Source organism: Halyomorpha halys, unplaced genomic scaffold (assembly GCF_000696795.3).
Source record: "Halyomorpha halys isolate HHAL.00 unplaced genomic scaffold, Hhal_1.1 Scaffold965.1, whole genome shotgun sequence".
NCBI lineage: Eukaryota > Metazoa > Arthropoda > Insecta > Hemiptera > Pentatomidae > Halyomorpha > Halyomorpha halys.
This window is the reverse complement of record NW_027114872.1, coordinates 345287-360604: the sequence shown is the minus strand read 5'-3', so window position 1 is coordinate 360604 and position 15318 is coordinate 345287. Positions and strand designations below refer to the sequence as shown.

The 15318-nt window shown below is 27.8% G+C and overlaps 1 protein-coding gene across 1 annotated transcript in view; it reads left to right on the top strand.

The window, feature by feature from the left end:
• The window catches only part of LOC106687446 (inter-alpha-trypsin inhibitor heavy chain H4), a 30287-nt gene extending 15848 nt beyond the window's left edge, over positions 1–14439 (top strand). Inside the window, exons 13-22 of the mRNA XM_014431332.2 lie at positions 145–254; positions 1085–1163; positions 1636–1665; positions 1942–1977; positions 4021–4047; positions 7323–7391; positions 9433–9525; positions 11545–11681; positions 13562–13686; positions 13769–14439. Coding sequence (XP_014286818.1) covers positions 145–254; positions 1085–1163; positions 1636–1665; positions 1942–1977; positions 4021–4047; positions 7323–7391; positions 9433–9525; positions 11545–11681; positions 13562–13686; positions 13769–13802 — 740 coding nt within the window. The 3' untranslated portion in view covers positions 13803–14439. The remainder of the gene's footprint in view (positions 1–144; positions 255–1084; positions 1164–1635; positions 1666–1941; positions 1978–4020; positions 4048–7322; positions 7392–9432; positions 9526–11544; positions 11682–13561; positions 13687–13768) is intronic.
• Positions 14440–15318: the final 879 nt, after the last annotated feature.

The window sequence follows — 15318 nt, the reverse complement described above, 5'->3', positions numbered from 1 at the left end:
TTGTTTTTTAATTTTTAATCTTGAAGAGATAAAAGTGACTTAAACATTTTTCAATCTGACCTCAGAAATATTGAAAAATTACTCCTGATAAATTTGAACATTGTATGTATTAATGCCTTTTTTTTTTAATGAACATAATTGCAGGTTATTTGGAGAAAATGTGGGCTTTCAAGACTATAAAATTATATCTGGACCAATACGCTGTTACAAAAAATGAGACTTGGAAAGAAATGGCCTTGGAACGAGCTTTGGAGGTTTGTCTTTTATTATTTTTTAAAAAAATGTTTTTATATTCAATTTTACATAATTCAATCATACATTTTAAGTTCAAAATGTAATATAGATAAATACATCAATAATAGTAATAATTAACCATCCATATGAAATTTACAGGCAAAATAAAAATATTAGAATAAATAAACAGACATATTTTTTTTTTACACAGAAAAATATATAACATTATAAACACGGTCCTACTTATGTTCAACATATACACTTAACCAGGAAAACCTCATACCAAGTTTAACTCCCCAATAATGACGGTAAAAGTAAGGACTGAAAACTAAGGTACCCTCTTGAGTGCTAGAGCTGCAGATGAACATTATTGTTAAACAGTGGCAGACTTATACAAAGGTGCCAACTCTCGCCACTAGTTAAGAATTATAAAAAATTACTACAATACTACATGTATGAGTTAAATTAATAATAAGTTAGCCTACTAGTGAAGTAACTGATTCAATATACTACTGCACATACATAATGTACAACAGATTACGAAAGTAATTTTGGGGGGAAAGAAGTGCTCTTGACATGATTGTGCATGCACCAAGTGTCTAAGACCGACACTGTTGTTAACTAATATTTTGGTATTAAATAGCAGACACATGAAATCTAATAGTAATCTACAACTACAACTCTAAACTTTTGTTCATATATTGATCACTGAATACATTGAAGGAAATGAATATAATATCTTACTAAAATTGAAATAAAAAAGTTGCCTGCTGTATTTATTTTTTTCAAATGATAGGACACGTTCATTTTAAATAAATAATGTATAATTACTGATATTATTCTGTTACAGTATAAGTTTGTCACTCCAGTAACTTCTTTGGTAGTTGTTAAACCTGAAAACTCATCTTTAGTTAACGATGGAGAAGAAGGTGAGAATAATTCTATATTATTATGAAAATTTTCATTTTTATTGTAATTTAAAAGCTGAAATTTCATGAAATAGTTGAGGATATTGTTGGAATTTGTATAGTTTTAGAAAAATGTATGCTTTTGAAATTGTTCCTAATGATTACCTAATTTTCTCTTTAAAAATATTCTTTGTATTGCATCTTTGAAACAGTTTTGTGATGTTACCACAATATCTTAAATTTTATGTTTAATGAAATAATACACAATATCCTGTTTCTGTAAGTAGCTAAATCAATTTATTCAGTTCATAAATAAAACAAGCGGTATAAATAACACTTTACTTTTAGTTTTTTAATAACTTAAGTAGTACGTATAGAAATTATGGTTTTGGTGGCTTTATATGATTTTTATACTAATTGTTTAAATATTTATTACATTAAATATATTGTATCATTAGATTGTATAATATAACAGTAACAAATTTTATTTCAGGTGCACCTCCAGAATTTGATGCAGGAGTAGGTAAGATGGTTTTTAAAATTCAGTATATTCAGTGTTACATATTTTATGTACCTAATCTTAACTTTAATTATAACTAATTTGCAACATTAACGATAAAGGCTAAAGTCTTAAATTGACCCGGCTTATAGACAGTTTTTTATTGAAGTGTAAAAATGCTTATTACCAATTACTCTAAATAATTTTCCCCTGCTATCCTACATTTCTTTTAAAAGCATTTGCAAAATTCTTTAGCTACTAAAATGTTAATAATAGATTTAAATTAAATTTTTGTTGTAGGTGGTTTCAAAAATCTTGCTCGTATTGGAGGTCCAGGTAGGATTTAGGATTTGTCATTTAATCTTTTGATATTGAATAATTCTGTATATATTCTCTTACAGGTACATTTTCAGAATTATTCAATAGGAAAGGTTTAATCTTTTGATATTGAATTAGTCCCATTTTATATGTGTTAATATAAAATTACTATATTAATTATAGAGTTATATTAATACACTGTAATTTGTGTCTTCAAGCTGAACCACTACAGATTCTGTATGTAAAAGATCCTAATCACTTCATTCCTTTATCATACAAAATGAATTAATATTATCAAGAAATAAATGTAGAACAAGTAGGAATCACATTGTGAGTCTGTTGTATGTCAATCTTTTATAAGAAGGGGTTGTAATGAGATGTATGTCATAGTAATGCATCTTCTCCATAACCATTTTTCTAAAACCAAATCGCTTTGCAAGCTGCTGCTCAACCACCCCAAACCCTTCCATAATACTGTGCAGGCTGTGTTACTTAGTCTAATTAGAAATACCTAAAAACCTGGAAATTAAGCCTGTTCATCCATAGATCGAAGGTCTATTACTGAAATTGTAAAAGAATCTATAAAGGTAAAGTTAATAAAAATAATCAAAACTTCATTAGTTTATCTTGACAATATTTTGAGGGAAAAGAAATATATCCCTACTGTACGAATGCATACTTTTATACAATTTTTTCTATCAGGACAAGACCCTTTGGGGACGATCTGATTATGGCAAAAATGGCTAGCTGTCATTAGAAAATGTTAAAAAATGCCAGAGTTTATTTTATTAATTAGTTTTTGTTTTGTCTGGGTGACTAACCCAAGGTTTGTTCCAGAACTGAAGGGGCGTAAAACAAAGGTACATGTAGGTTTATTTCGGCTTCACAACACATTTACACCAGCAAATACAATGTTAAAGACTCCCTTGAATTCCAAAAGACTCATTCAAATTCCACAAGGGTACAAACTCATTTTATTTGGCGCATCACTGTTGTTTACTAATATACACATCCCAAAAATAAAAACTATCATCGAGAACAAATGGAACAAACTTAAAGCACATACAAATATTCCCAAGATACTATTCATCAAACTACTATTTATAACAGCTTTATGTACTTATAGAGGATATTTTCAATTTAATGAATAAATCCATATCAAAAAATCTGGATGCCTTACGGGATCTCCAATTGCCCTGATTTTAGCAGATATTCATTTAGAAGATTTATTAGATGCAGTAATTCCAAACATTCCATTTCATACACCTTTTATATACAAATTCATTGACATTATAATAACCGCAATACCAACCAAGAATGGCGACAAAGAAATAGTTTTAAGTGAGTTTAACAACTATTCCTCCTAATTATATTCTACTACATATTCGAAATGGAAAACAAAAAACCATTTTTAGATGTACTTTTAATTGGAAACTGAAATAGGAACAAACTGGTAAAAACCTATCCATTCTGGAAGATACATACTTTATATCAGTCAATGTCCAAAAAGAAATAAAATTAATTCAACTAAAAATTAAATAAACTAGGAAAGAAAATGATTACACCTAAACAAAAACACAGCAAAAAAGTAGTAGATCTCCTGTCAACAAATAGGTGCTCTCATAAACTAGTTTGCCAATTACTAAAATATACACTAACACTGACAAAACCTAAACTCTAAAAAACTAACAGTAAAAGATTCCTTACATACCAATCCTCTGAGATAAGATATCAAAAATCATTAACAAAAACAGAAACGAGTATGCTATTACATACTAAAACACGGCCACTTTATACCTAAACAAAGACACAGACTAATAATAGACAATAGAAAAATGTAAGTAATGTTTTTATTAAATAATGTTATAATACAGTTGTTGTTAATCTTAAATTATACTCTATACATTGTAGTTTTTTAATAATTAGTTGATGAAAATTATTTTTCTAAAAAACTGTTTTGTTTTTTTTCACTTTGTAAAACATCGCCTCAATATAGTTGTATTATTGACTGAAGCTCAAGATCCACAAAAATACATACCAATAAAACAATTAATTTTGCAGGTCCTGCTATACCTCTGGCAAGCTTTGGTAAGATAATTTTATTAAATTAAATAAATAACTTATTTGTTAATTGATAAAATAAACTTCCTTTGTATTCTACTTTGGTAGGCATTTGCTTTAAAAAATTAAAATTATCACATCCATGTAGGTTATGTGTGCCCCGTCTGACCTAGCACAGACCACACTTTAGCAAATTGTACCATATTTTACTACTAATAATGTAATATTATAGGTGTATAGGAAGTTCTTTATATTGTAGTAAAAACTGTACCTAAAAGCAGAAATTTTCTTCAGGTAGTCAAATAATTAGTAAATGTTAAAAATTTGTCAAGTGCATGGATCTTTCATGACTATCTAGTCCAGACGCAATCTTGCCAACCTCAAGATTTTGTAGAAGGCCTGAATAGTTTTAAAAATTACAAAACCAGTTCTTTTAACATAATTCAGAATCTGTCTGTATATACTAAAATGATGGATCTCATTATTAGCATAGAAATATTACTATATTAAGATTAAAAAAATGGTAGTCCTGAGCATTGACATCCATGCTCAAAAGGGCATGGGGGTGTCTTTTCTTGTTTTTTTGAAATTTCACAAAATGAGTATTTTTCTGGTTTGGTTTTTCCCCATTTTTCTCATGATTTCAACAGTCCAATATCAATCTGGAGTCGTTAGTGAGTGTAAATGTTGACTGGAATGTAAATGCCCAAAAAGCATCATTCTCCTGGCCTTATTGTCAAAGCGAGTAATCAATCAAGCGAAATCAATTTTTTTCTTATTTTTCAATACTTGTACTATATAAGGAACAGTTTCCTTTTCTATAATAACTTTTTGTGTTTCAACAAGTCACTATATTTTAGAAAATCCCATGTTTTGACATGACTGTGTTCTTTCTTGTAAATTCAAGGGCAGGTGTATACAATCAAAAACTGGACTTTCTGTAAGAATGACAAAGATATATAGAGGGGTGTGTGTGTGTTTGTGTGTGTGCTTCCATTCTTGTCATTTTATTTTTTTTCTCCTACACTTTATAGGACCTGAAAATTTGAAACCTAATAAATATGTATTAACACATCACACACATACACACACATGCTATATATATATTTATATATACGTAATTTATTTTTGCAGGTGCTTCTACACCTCTGGGCAGCTTTGGTAAAATGATTAAATTAATTAAGTTAATTTAAAAATTAAGTAGATCTTAGCAATTTATTGAAGAAAGTTATAAGGGCCTCTCATGGAGAGGGGGGAAAGCTTTTGCTTTTACTTTTTATACTTTAGAAAATATTTTTAATTACAAAATTTATTTTTGGTCCCATAACATCCATGCTTTATAATATCCATGCTTAATAATATCCAATCTATTTAAAAACGATTTTGATCTCCAGCAAAATAGAAGAGTTGTAAAAGCCATAGATTTTCCAAAATAAAATTCTCAATATTTGTTAGAATTTTACTTAGGCTGCCTGTGATGTGGAAGTAAATTTGTCTCTCTTTTTTTTTTTTAACATTAATTGTTCCTAATTTGATTACAATTATAGATGAATCAGTATTATGTAGAATATTTCTCTCTTCTTCTGATATTTCAAGTTCAATCTCTTGATAATGTTTTTACAAAGCACTTAACTTGTTCAACTGTTCTATAGTCGAGCCCCCTTTAAAAATGATGAAGATATATCCACTGAAGATTAACCAACTATTCTCCTCTCTTAGACATTGCTATTGAAAAACCACAATTAGTTGAAAATGGCTCTTTTTTAAGTAGTTAAGGATCTCTGTAAATTGAGAAGTGTTTTGGTTGTTTGATTCAAGAATTATGCATGTTGACTGAGTATATCAGGTATGGCTTCAAGAAATTTCTCTTCATTTTATGTTGAAATTTCAGGGCTAGTTGGTTACTTCAAAACCCCTTGCTCTTATATACAGGATGAATGTATATAGAATTTATGTATTGATAATTTTATATTTTTAATCTTAATAAGCTTAAAAGGTTCCAGATTGTTGCAGATAAATCCTCATTCTCCACTTATGTCAGTGATTTTAATTCCATGGTTTTTTTTGTTTTTTTTTCGATCTTTGTTGATTCTTTATACCCTTTTAAGTGAAGAATAGCCTTTTTCAACCCTTAACTTTTTTCTTTCAGATCAAGTAATGTTTTTAAATTTAGTTTTTTTTCCTTCATGAGATATTATTCCATTTTCTCTTTCTTCTTAAGATTTTTTATTTTCCATTATAATGATTTCTCACTTTTTTAAAGCTTAATGTTACAGGAAGTAGTTTATAGTTTTATTCATTAAGGGTAAGAGGAAAATTAGATTCAAGAGTTCTCAGGTAATTGTCATGAAATCCAAACTAATGTGTAAATATTGTATAATCAAAATTACTGGGAAAAAAGCCCAACGTCAAAGACCTATAGTTCAATTAAACTATACAGGACTGAGGTATATTTTTTTCCCAGGGTCAATCCCTATCTCTAATGGATTTGGAAAACCTGCTGGTGAGTTTCAGCACATGATTAATTTTTAATGTACACAACTCAATTCTAACATATTCTTAAAGATCTAATCAATAACTTGGGTGTAGATCAGTGGTTACCAAGCGCGGTTCCGTGAGTCTCTTTCAGTGGTCTACAGAAAAATTTAGAAATAAGTGTGTTGAGTTATTCCACATCAATTCAACTTTCCACTTTTCAACCTTACCATCAAAGATTTTCTTCAATTTTGCACAGGTTTTGTGTAGGTATCCTAGCATTTCTAAGATCTAGCCGAAAATATGGCATTTGACATTCTATTTGTATTAAGTGATATTGTAGGGGCTTCCCCATTTACCTACTTCTACCATAAGGGTTCTGCCATTTTCTGAGTTTTACGAAAGGGGATCTGCTGCTAAAAAAGGGTAGGACTACTAGTGTAGATATTGGAGCAAAGAGGAAAGTTATATGGATCCATATGATCATTACAATTCCATTTCTAGCAGTAGTAATGAAACTAGAAGTTTTATTATTGATAGTCAATACGTGCTAGTACGACTAATGGTCTATTCCAAATCATTAGGAGCAGTTATAATTTTTGTAGAGACTTCTATTGTATTTAATTTCATTTTTGAATGAGGTTTTCGTTTTTCTTTTATTTATTTGTGTCCTTGTTTTCCCAATAAATGTCTTTCACCGGCATAAAAACCAACAACTTCTAGCCGATAGATTTGAAGACCAAACATTCAACCAAAAGGAAAAAAAACCAACGATACTAATTGTGAATTTAGTATTCTAATCAATAATAGTTTTAAAACTCTATCAGATACGGATGATGTGGAGGACGAAGAATCTGCAGAGGATAAAACATCAAGCCAACAGCAGGTACTACCTGGTAAGAAATAAAAGTAGTAAAATTCCTCATATAATTGTTTATAATTATATTAAAAAAGATGCTAAATTAATAAGTATCTAAAAACAAATTTAAAAATGGCTTGAATATTAAGTATCAGAATAAACATTTAATATATTATCCTTAATGTAAGGAAGACCATGGTGTCATTCTCAATAAAGTTATTAATCAAAAAATTATGTCATAGTAGCTAATAAAACTCTTGTGCAAAGTAACATACCACCTAATATTAAGTATTATAAATTACTGATATTTTGTTTTATTGTAGGTTAATAGTAACCCAAACTATTTTTAATTGGGTGAAAAAGCTTTTAATCTCACAATATTCAATCCTCCCAATCTTCATCTTTAATGAAACAGCTGATACAAAACAGTGACAATTTTTTCCTACTATATTGCTCTGCTGGAACATTACAGAAAATTAATGAGTGTAATACAATGTTATAAATCCTAATCATTTTATAACATAGCTGGAAAACTTATATAAAACTCTCAAAACAAAATATTTGAAATATGCTGAACATTTAACCAAAAAATGTACCATTAAATTCATTTCCACTCTTAAATGTGCTAACTGTGGTGGCCCTTACACAGCTAGTTATACTTAGCTAATTAACCAGCATCTTCATGAAAAAATATAATTAAAGTCACTGTTTGTTTTTCTTGTAAATTATGTTACTTTTCTTTGCTTCATCAATATCAATCTTTAATACTTCTGTTTGGAGCAGGCCTAATACCAATAGATTTAATCACAAACCATAGAAAGATTCCAGAGGTATCTTTTACTGATATCTTTACGGAAGTCATAGGTTTCATTGATTCTTTCCTTCAATATTTTCCCTTGACTTCAGAATTTATCTGTTTAGTTTTGTTTTACTCAGAACTGTCTGTATAAAGATGAGCAACTGATGCTTTAGTGCTTCATCATAATTATTATATAAAATTGTTTTAATAACCATAAATTTGTTTACTGAAATTGTTGATATATTTTAAATAAAAGCAGTGAGTTTTCTATTAAAGTGATACTGTTGCTCACAGCGAAACAAGATTAAATACTATACATGAAAAACCTAAACAAGGTTTGATGGTTTACAGATGTTCTTTTTAAAAAGTAGTGGTTTCAAAAATTCTATTTCTCATTACCCTCCTGTACTGCTTAGCTATGAAAATTATAGAATTATATGAAAAGTTAAGTTGTATCTAACTAAATCTATATCCATTATATTCAAACAATATTCTCAATGAATAAGTATTTATTACATTATCGGTAACCTGAATTAAGGTTTAGTGGAAATTAAAAGTGGATAATCTTCTTATACCAATCACCAACTTTTCGTTAAATGATTTGTTTGCCTATTCCTGTTTAAAGGATGCCAAGTTGCCAACTTTACAATTTATATACATTCAGTTATATGTATTTCTGGAATTCTCAAAACATTGAGAAAATGTTCACTTACTTATGAACAATAAATTTTTTCCTTAGTGGTGCCTCAATAAAAGAGGATTAATAGGAAGTATCGATTTTAAGTATCAAAAATTTATGAATTTAAAAACCATTAGAATCAATCTGAAAACTAATTATTATTTATTACGTTAATTACCAAAAAGTAAATAAACCATTTTGCCAATTTAAAAAATACTTTTTCATTTTTTACTCTTATTTTTTCAATTTTCTAAATTGTGTTTTTAAGTGCTTGAAAAATTATTATTTCAAATCTTACAATGTTTCCCGATTAAAGGGCTTTATCTGTAATTTCTTTGAGGTCATTTTCATAGTATTAGTTTTACATAATTGATAATGATTCCATTTTTATAAGTTGAACATGTTATTGCAAAGCTAATAGATTTTATTTTTGGGAATTCAAGAGTGTTTCTGTCAATTTCATTAGATTTTTCACTCAGTACTACTCTGTTTATGAGTCAATTTATGTTGCCCTATTGAACATGGGTATGTTCAATAAACAATTAATACCAATATTGTAAAATGGTTGCTATTATTATCTATTGCTATATTTTCTTCCAGTGAGGCCGTTTCCACCTGTACAACCTCTTCCTCCTATACTACCACCAATTTTAAATGGAACTGAAATTCCACCCGTACCAACACCCCCACCAGGTATTGTTATATATTTAATTATTTCTCATAAATAATATAGAGTTAGCTACTATGGGGGTAATACATAAACATTTTACTATACGCTATAATGCTCTTTGGTTGGTTTAGGTTGGAATGTTGGTGCACAATTCCTTTTCCGACTTGATCCTTCAAACATTCTTTTACACATACATACAAGTCTTTTACAATTGTTTTCCTTTCCAGCACCATTTGTACAACTCCAGACCAAGATTGACTCTATGCTTAACAGTGGAAACTGAATTTATCATTAGCACTGCAAATTATAAGGCTTTTGGTTGGTAGCTTAATTTTTTCAAGAAGTCTTTTCTCAAATTAGACGTTCTCAAGTTGAAGTGAATTATTTTTTTTTTTGTTAACATGCTCTTTCCAACAAAGATTTGTGACCAATGACATCATGAGATATTTGGCCTAATTTAAATAGGGGATCACTTTGTTATTCATTGTAGTCAGCAGGTATTTGTTTTATTTTTTTTGTTAACTAAATCAACATGCATCGGCTTTGGTTCATTCAATTTTATTTTCTATTTTGAAGTATATCTTTTATATTGGCTATTGTGATATTTAATTTTCTGATGGTTTCTTGGTTATCATTTCCTATGTAGAATTTCCATATCATTGGAAAAGGTAGCCATGGCACCTTTTTCAGCTTCTGGAATATCAGCGGTAAATATCAGAAAGAGAATGGGGCACATTTACCTGTGGTACACTGGAAAATATTTCATGAAACCCATAATATGTATCTTCTTATCTTATTCTTATTACATCCAGTAAGATAGCTGAGCAAACTTATGCTTCTTTAACTTCTTTCTCAATTTGATGAGTGATTATCTGTACTTGATCAATGGTTGACTGTTTCTGCTGAAATCCAAATTGATGATCAGTTATGAGCTTTCTTTTTTCAATCAGAGGTATTAATCTCATGAGGAGGAACTTCTCAAAGAGTTTTTACAATACAAGCAGCAATAATATAGGATGGTACAATATCAACTCATGAAGTCATGGGGGCAAGGATTAAATTATATATGGCTTGTATTATAAAAAATATATTATTTTTATAAAAATATTGATGAATTATTGACTGGTTTTATTTATATGGACCTTCCTACTCTGGGTAGAATAGGTTGAGAATCTTCAGATCCACTTACCTAAAGAGGAGAATCTATGGGAGGTAAACCCAATATATAAACCATAAAATGTGATTACAAAGTGGAAATTTTATAGAAAATTTATACCTGTAATTTATTGTGTAATGGTGGATTTAATAAAAAATGATAATTTGCATGTCTCACTAGTTAGAATAAATTTGTAAACAGAATTTTTTTAATTTTAAAGAAATGAAAAAAATACCATACTTACCTTCATCTGGAAGAACATTTTAAGCAATAACTGTTGATTCTGACATTTTAGATTCTAAATTAAAAAGTATTATATTTTAAAAATTGTTATAGATGTTACTCAATTGGAAAAAAATAAAACATAATTATCTTCTTATTTCTTTTTTTATTTTTATTTTTGCTAGTAATTATTGTAATAAGCAATTTGCCAGATAAGATTTATGAAAATGTCAGTAGTCTATCGTCAGTCAACTTAAAGTTTCACAAAAAATTGGTAACACTAGTGGCTTTTTTGTATGTAAATGCTAAAAAAAAATTTAAGAAAAATAATACACAAATAATAAATGGAATGATGGAACAACCATTTTAATGAAAAATAAAACAAAGAAGTATTTACCTATAATGATATTTTTTGTAACACTTGTGCTTGTGACATTGCAAATCATTTTTGATGAAATCCACCAATAAGTAATATTAATTGAACCTGAGATCTTTCAAATCAAAATTAACTAGAAGTGTGGTTGAAATTAAGTGATTACCTTGTTTCTTTTATATGCCATATCCTATATTACTAATTTTATAACTAATGTTAACAAAAAATAAATAAATATTCTTTATTATTAAATGAACTGTTGTGGAGATTAACTTTACTCTATAATTCCAGAAGAGGAGTATCCGGAAGAAATGTATAAAGTTCCTTACACATGTGTCAGCTGGCTCAATCATACAAATGGAGCTGTATGCCCTTTTATTGAGCCTCCAAAAGATGTCGATGAAAACGATTTAATCGCTTTGAATAAGGTTTGACCCACAAATATTTTGTACTCTTATTACCTTTACATTGCATAGTCATTCTTTCATCAAATGCTTTGTTCAGAATTATCAATTATGTTATTATTACAAGTATTTATTTAAATTTAAAATTTTCTTCTTAGGGGGTTCCATTATTTATTGTTTATAATCAGTAATGCTTTTATTCTTTATTTTTGATGAAAAATATAAGAGGCAAATAAAGTAAAATAATCTAGAAAGCATTAAACAATTCTACGAATGTAATTAAAAATAATTCACATTAATTTAAGAAGTCTATTATGAATATTGAATAATTACTGGCCGAATTGCCACAATAATTGAGTTGGTATATGCAAAAAGGAAAGTTGATCTCGAATACTCTTTCCTTTTTTTTTTTTTTTTTTTTTTTTTTTTTTTTAATGATTTTTATGCTATAAAATCTAACAGAATCCAACATTGTTAACATCAGTTGTTATATGTTTCCCTAATATGATTTTGGTAAACATAAAGGTTACAAATAATGTTGTAATAAAGAATAATAGTGTAAATTGACTGTGATTAAAAGGTTGGACTGAAATTATTGACCTGGAAAGAATAGCCTGCATGAAGTTTTTTAAAAATGATGTTCTAAATTTGTATTTAAGGTTGTCCTTAGGGATGGCCGAATTAGGCGAAACGTTGGATTTATAAAGAAAAATAAATTGTTTGAGACTTAAATGGGATAAAGTTTATTTATTAAACAATAATTTTGGTTTGTTTTTTCAAGTAATTGAAGATTATATATATTTATATTAGATTAATGATCAACATTTTATTTATCCCAGATTAAAATAGAATATTTAAACTTTACCAAAACCATGTGACTAATTTATCATGGGCTTCATTCATCAATTCTGAATTAAATTAGGTAAATTTCTTCATTTTTGAAAAATTTAAGAATATTGTTTTTTTTAATTGAACATCCAGTGTTCAGGCCATGAGTTACATACAGAGCAATAGAGCATTTTCGGTTCATTTTAATGTTCGATAATGATTTTATTTTCAAAAATGCATGCCAAATCTTTCAGTTTAAAACAAAAAAGAAAGACATCCTGGATTTCCATGCTTTTCGTAAAGTATTGGCATGAAATGAACAAAGAGGAAATGTTAGTTTATAATAAATATTGCTGTTTGCCTAAAAATAATCAGATTAAAATCAAATGTTCTAGAAATAGATTTAAAATTTGTTTAATAATATACACAGAATGCTCTAACTCAGGTTTTATTAGGAGCAATTATAACATCTGTTTCAAACTGAAGCAACTTTATATTAAGTAAGAACACATAATGTTGCACGTGTGTTGAAAGCTGATAATATGCAAGCTTGAATTTGTATAATGTTGAATAATGTATAATGTGTACAAGCTTGAATGTTTATAATGCTTGGAGGGAACTGAAAAAAGAGGGAACGGAGCTAAATATTATATGCCCAGAGCTCAAGCTGCTAAAAATCGGGGCATATAATATTTAGCAGGGCCTACCTGCACACAGGAAGTGAGATTTTAATAGTAAGATATTAATTTTTAATTACTTAATGAATTTTTAAATTTAGGAAACCAAGAGGCAATAATGCAAGATGAAATTGTATTCATATGAAACAGTATTTAATAATTTAAGACTAAGGAATGTAAGTTATTTGCAGCTTTGGCATTAAATATTTTTAAACATGTTTGCCTGAAAATTCAAATTCCTGTTAAATAAATAGATAATGCTTATTATCTATTTTTCAATTAGAATCATGGGATGGTTAATAATTGTTGATGTAATTAAACTTCTAGCACTCTAATTTTTAAAGCTGTAAAGCAATATTTTATTATTTTTAAAAATAGTAATATTTTTTATATTTTTAGGGAAATTCTTCACATTCTAAATGTGCAGATGGGTCTGATTGTGTCCACTTCATACATTGTCCTTTGAATGTTTTTGCTGATGATCCCAAAGCATTTCTACCATTCAAATGTCATATTGCCCCAATGTAAGTTCTTACATTAACTTACTAAAAACTCAGTCATTAAAATTCTAAAATATTTAAATTTTATTTAATATATGATTTTTAGATTTCTTGGAGTATGCTGCCCATTTTTCTGCTGAATGAGACTTCAATATGAAAATCTACATTTTATTTTATTGTAAAATATATATGTATTTCTCCATGATTATCTATCTTTATTGGAATACTTTTATAAATATAAGTGAAATTATGCAATTAATTAATTAATTAATTAAATACTTTTGCATCTTTTCATTCTCTACTACTAAAAATGGACTGATGCTTAATCATTTCATATGTTGGGAAGTACTTACAGCCTAGGGTACCTATGATTTATAACAATGTATAGTTTATATTTTGCAAATATCTACATATTTGGATCTCTACAAAAGTCTATACTAAAATAAATAAACACTATACATTTCTAAAATGAAATAGTAGCTATAAACTATAAATTATAAAATAGTAGCTATAAAATATAAGTTATTAAATAGTAGCACGAAATTTATTAAAAAAATAAATGATATTGTAAGTTAAGTACCTACTACAACTTACCTGATTTATTCATTAGCAAGTACTATAAAAGTAAAATGTGATAGATAAAGTAGGTGTCCGAAGCCCCTGTGTCCAAGGTTTACGGTTGTTTTACTTATTATCACACCTGGCATGTTTCTGCTGGACAAACATTCTTAGATATACTTCCATGTAGTACATTAAACATATTGTGTATCAAACCATCCAACCTTGTCAAAAAGAATATTTTGTAAATTGATTAATTTGTAGTATGTAATTAAATAACAATATTTTTTTTAAATATTAAATATATTTATTTATTATTGTTAATATATTTTGTGCTTCTATTTTATAATTTCTTTTTTTTCTTTAAGAAATTTATATTTATTTTATTTTTTACTTTACTTCAATCATAAATAAACAATCATTAACAAATAAAAAATATATATAGTTATTGTTTTTTTTCATTTATGTGTTTTCTTCTTTTTCTTGATTTTGTGTTAGTGATTACTATTTCCATTATATCATAATCATTTTTGTGCATAAAATTTGAATAGTGAGGTATTAAAAAAAAATCAGATAAAATAAAAGTATTATGAATTCAACATTTTCATGAACATGCATTGTTTTTCTATTGGCCCTTTTAATTCTTAAAATGTGCTATTTTTTTCTTTTTGAATTTTCTATTTTTTCTAGTAAAACATGGAATTCCTCTTGAGTAAAAGTAATTAAAAATAATTTGTTTCTCATCAATAATCAAATCAGGGAAAATTTTCCAATTTTCTGTTCATTTCTTTTAGCAAATCCACTGTTCATCTTCATCCAACAAGTAATGTCAGGAAGCTTAAATTGATATTCGTTATTCCTATATGTTATATAACTATTCCTATCTCGGTCACTAGTTATAATTTGGCTAGGTAATTGTCACGATCTGTGGATAATAGAGACAATCCAAAATCTCTGTTTTAGGTAATCACAAGTTGACACTCAACATAATAGAACAAAGTTCTTAATCTTAAGATAATTTTATTTAAAAAAAGTAATAATGATTGGATACTAGGGATGCAAGTTGAGCTTCTTTTTTTTATTAAAAATATGAAAAAT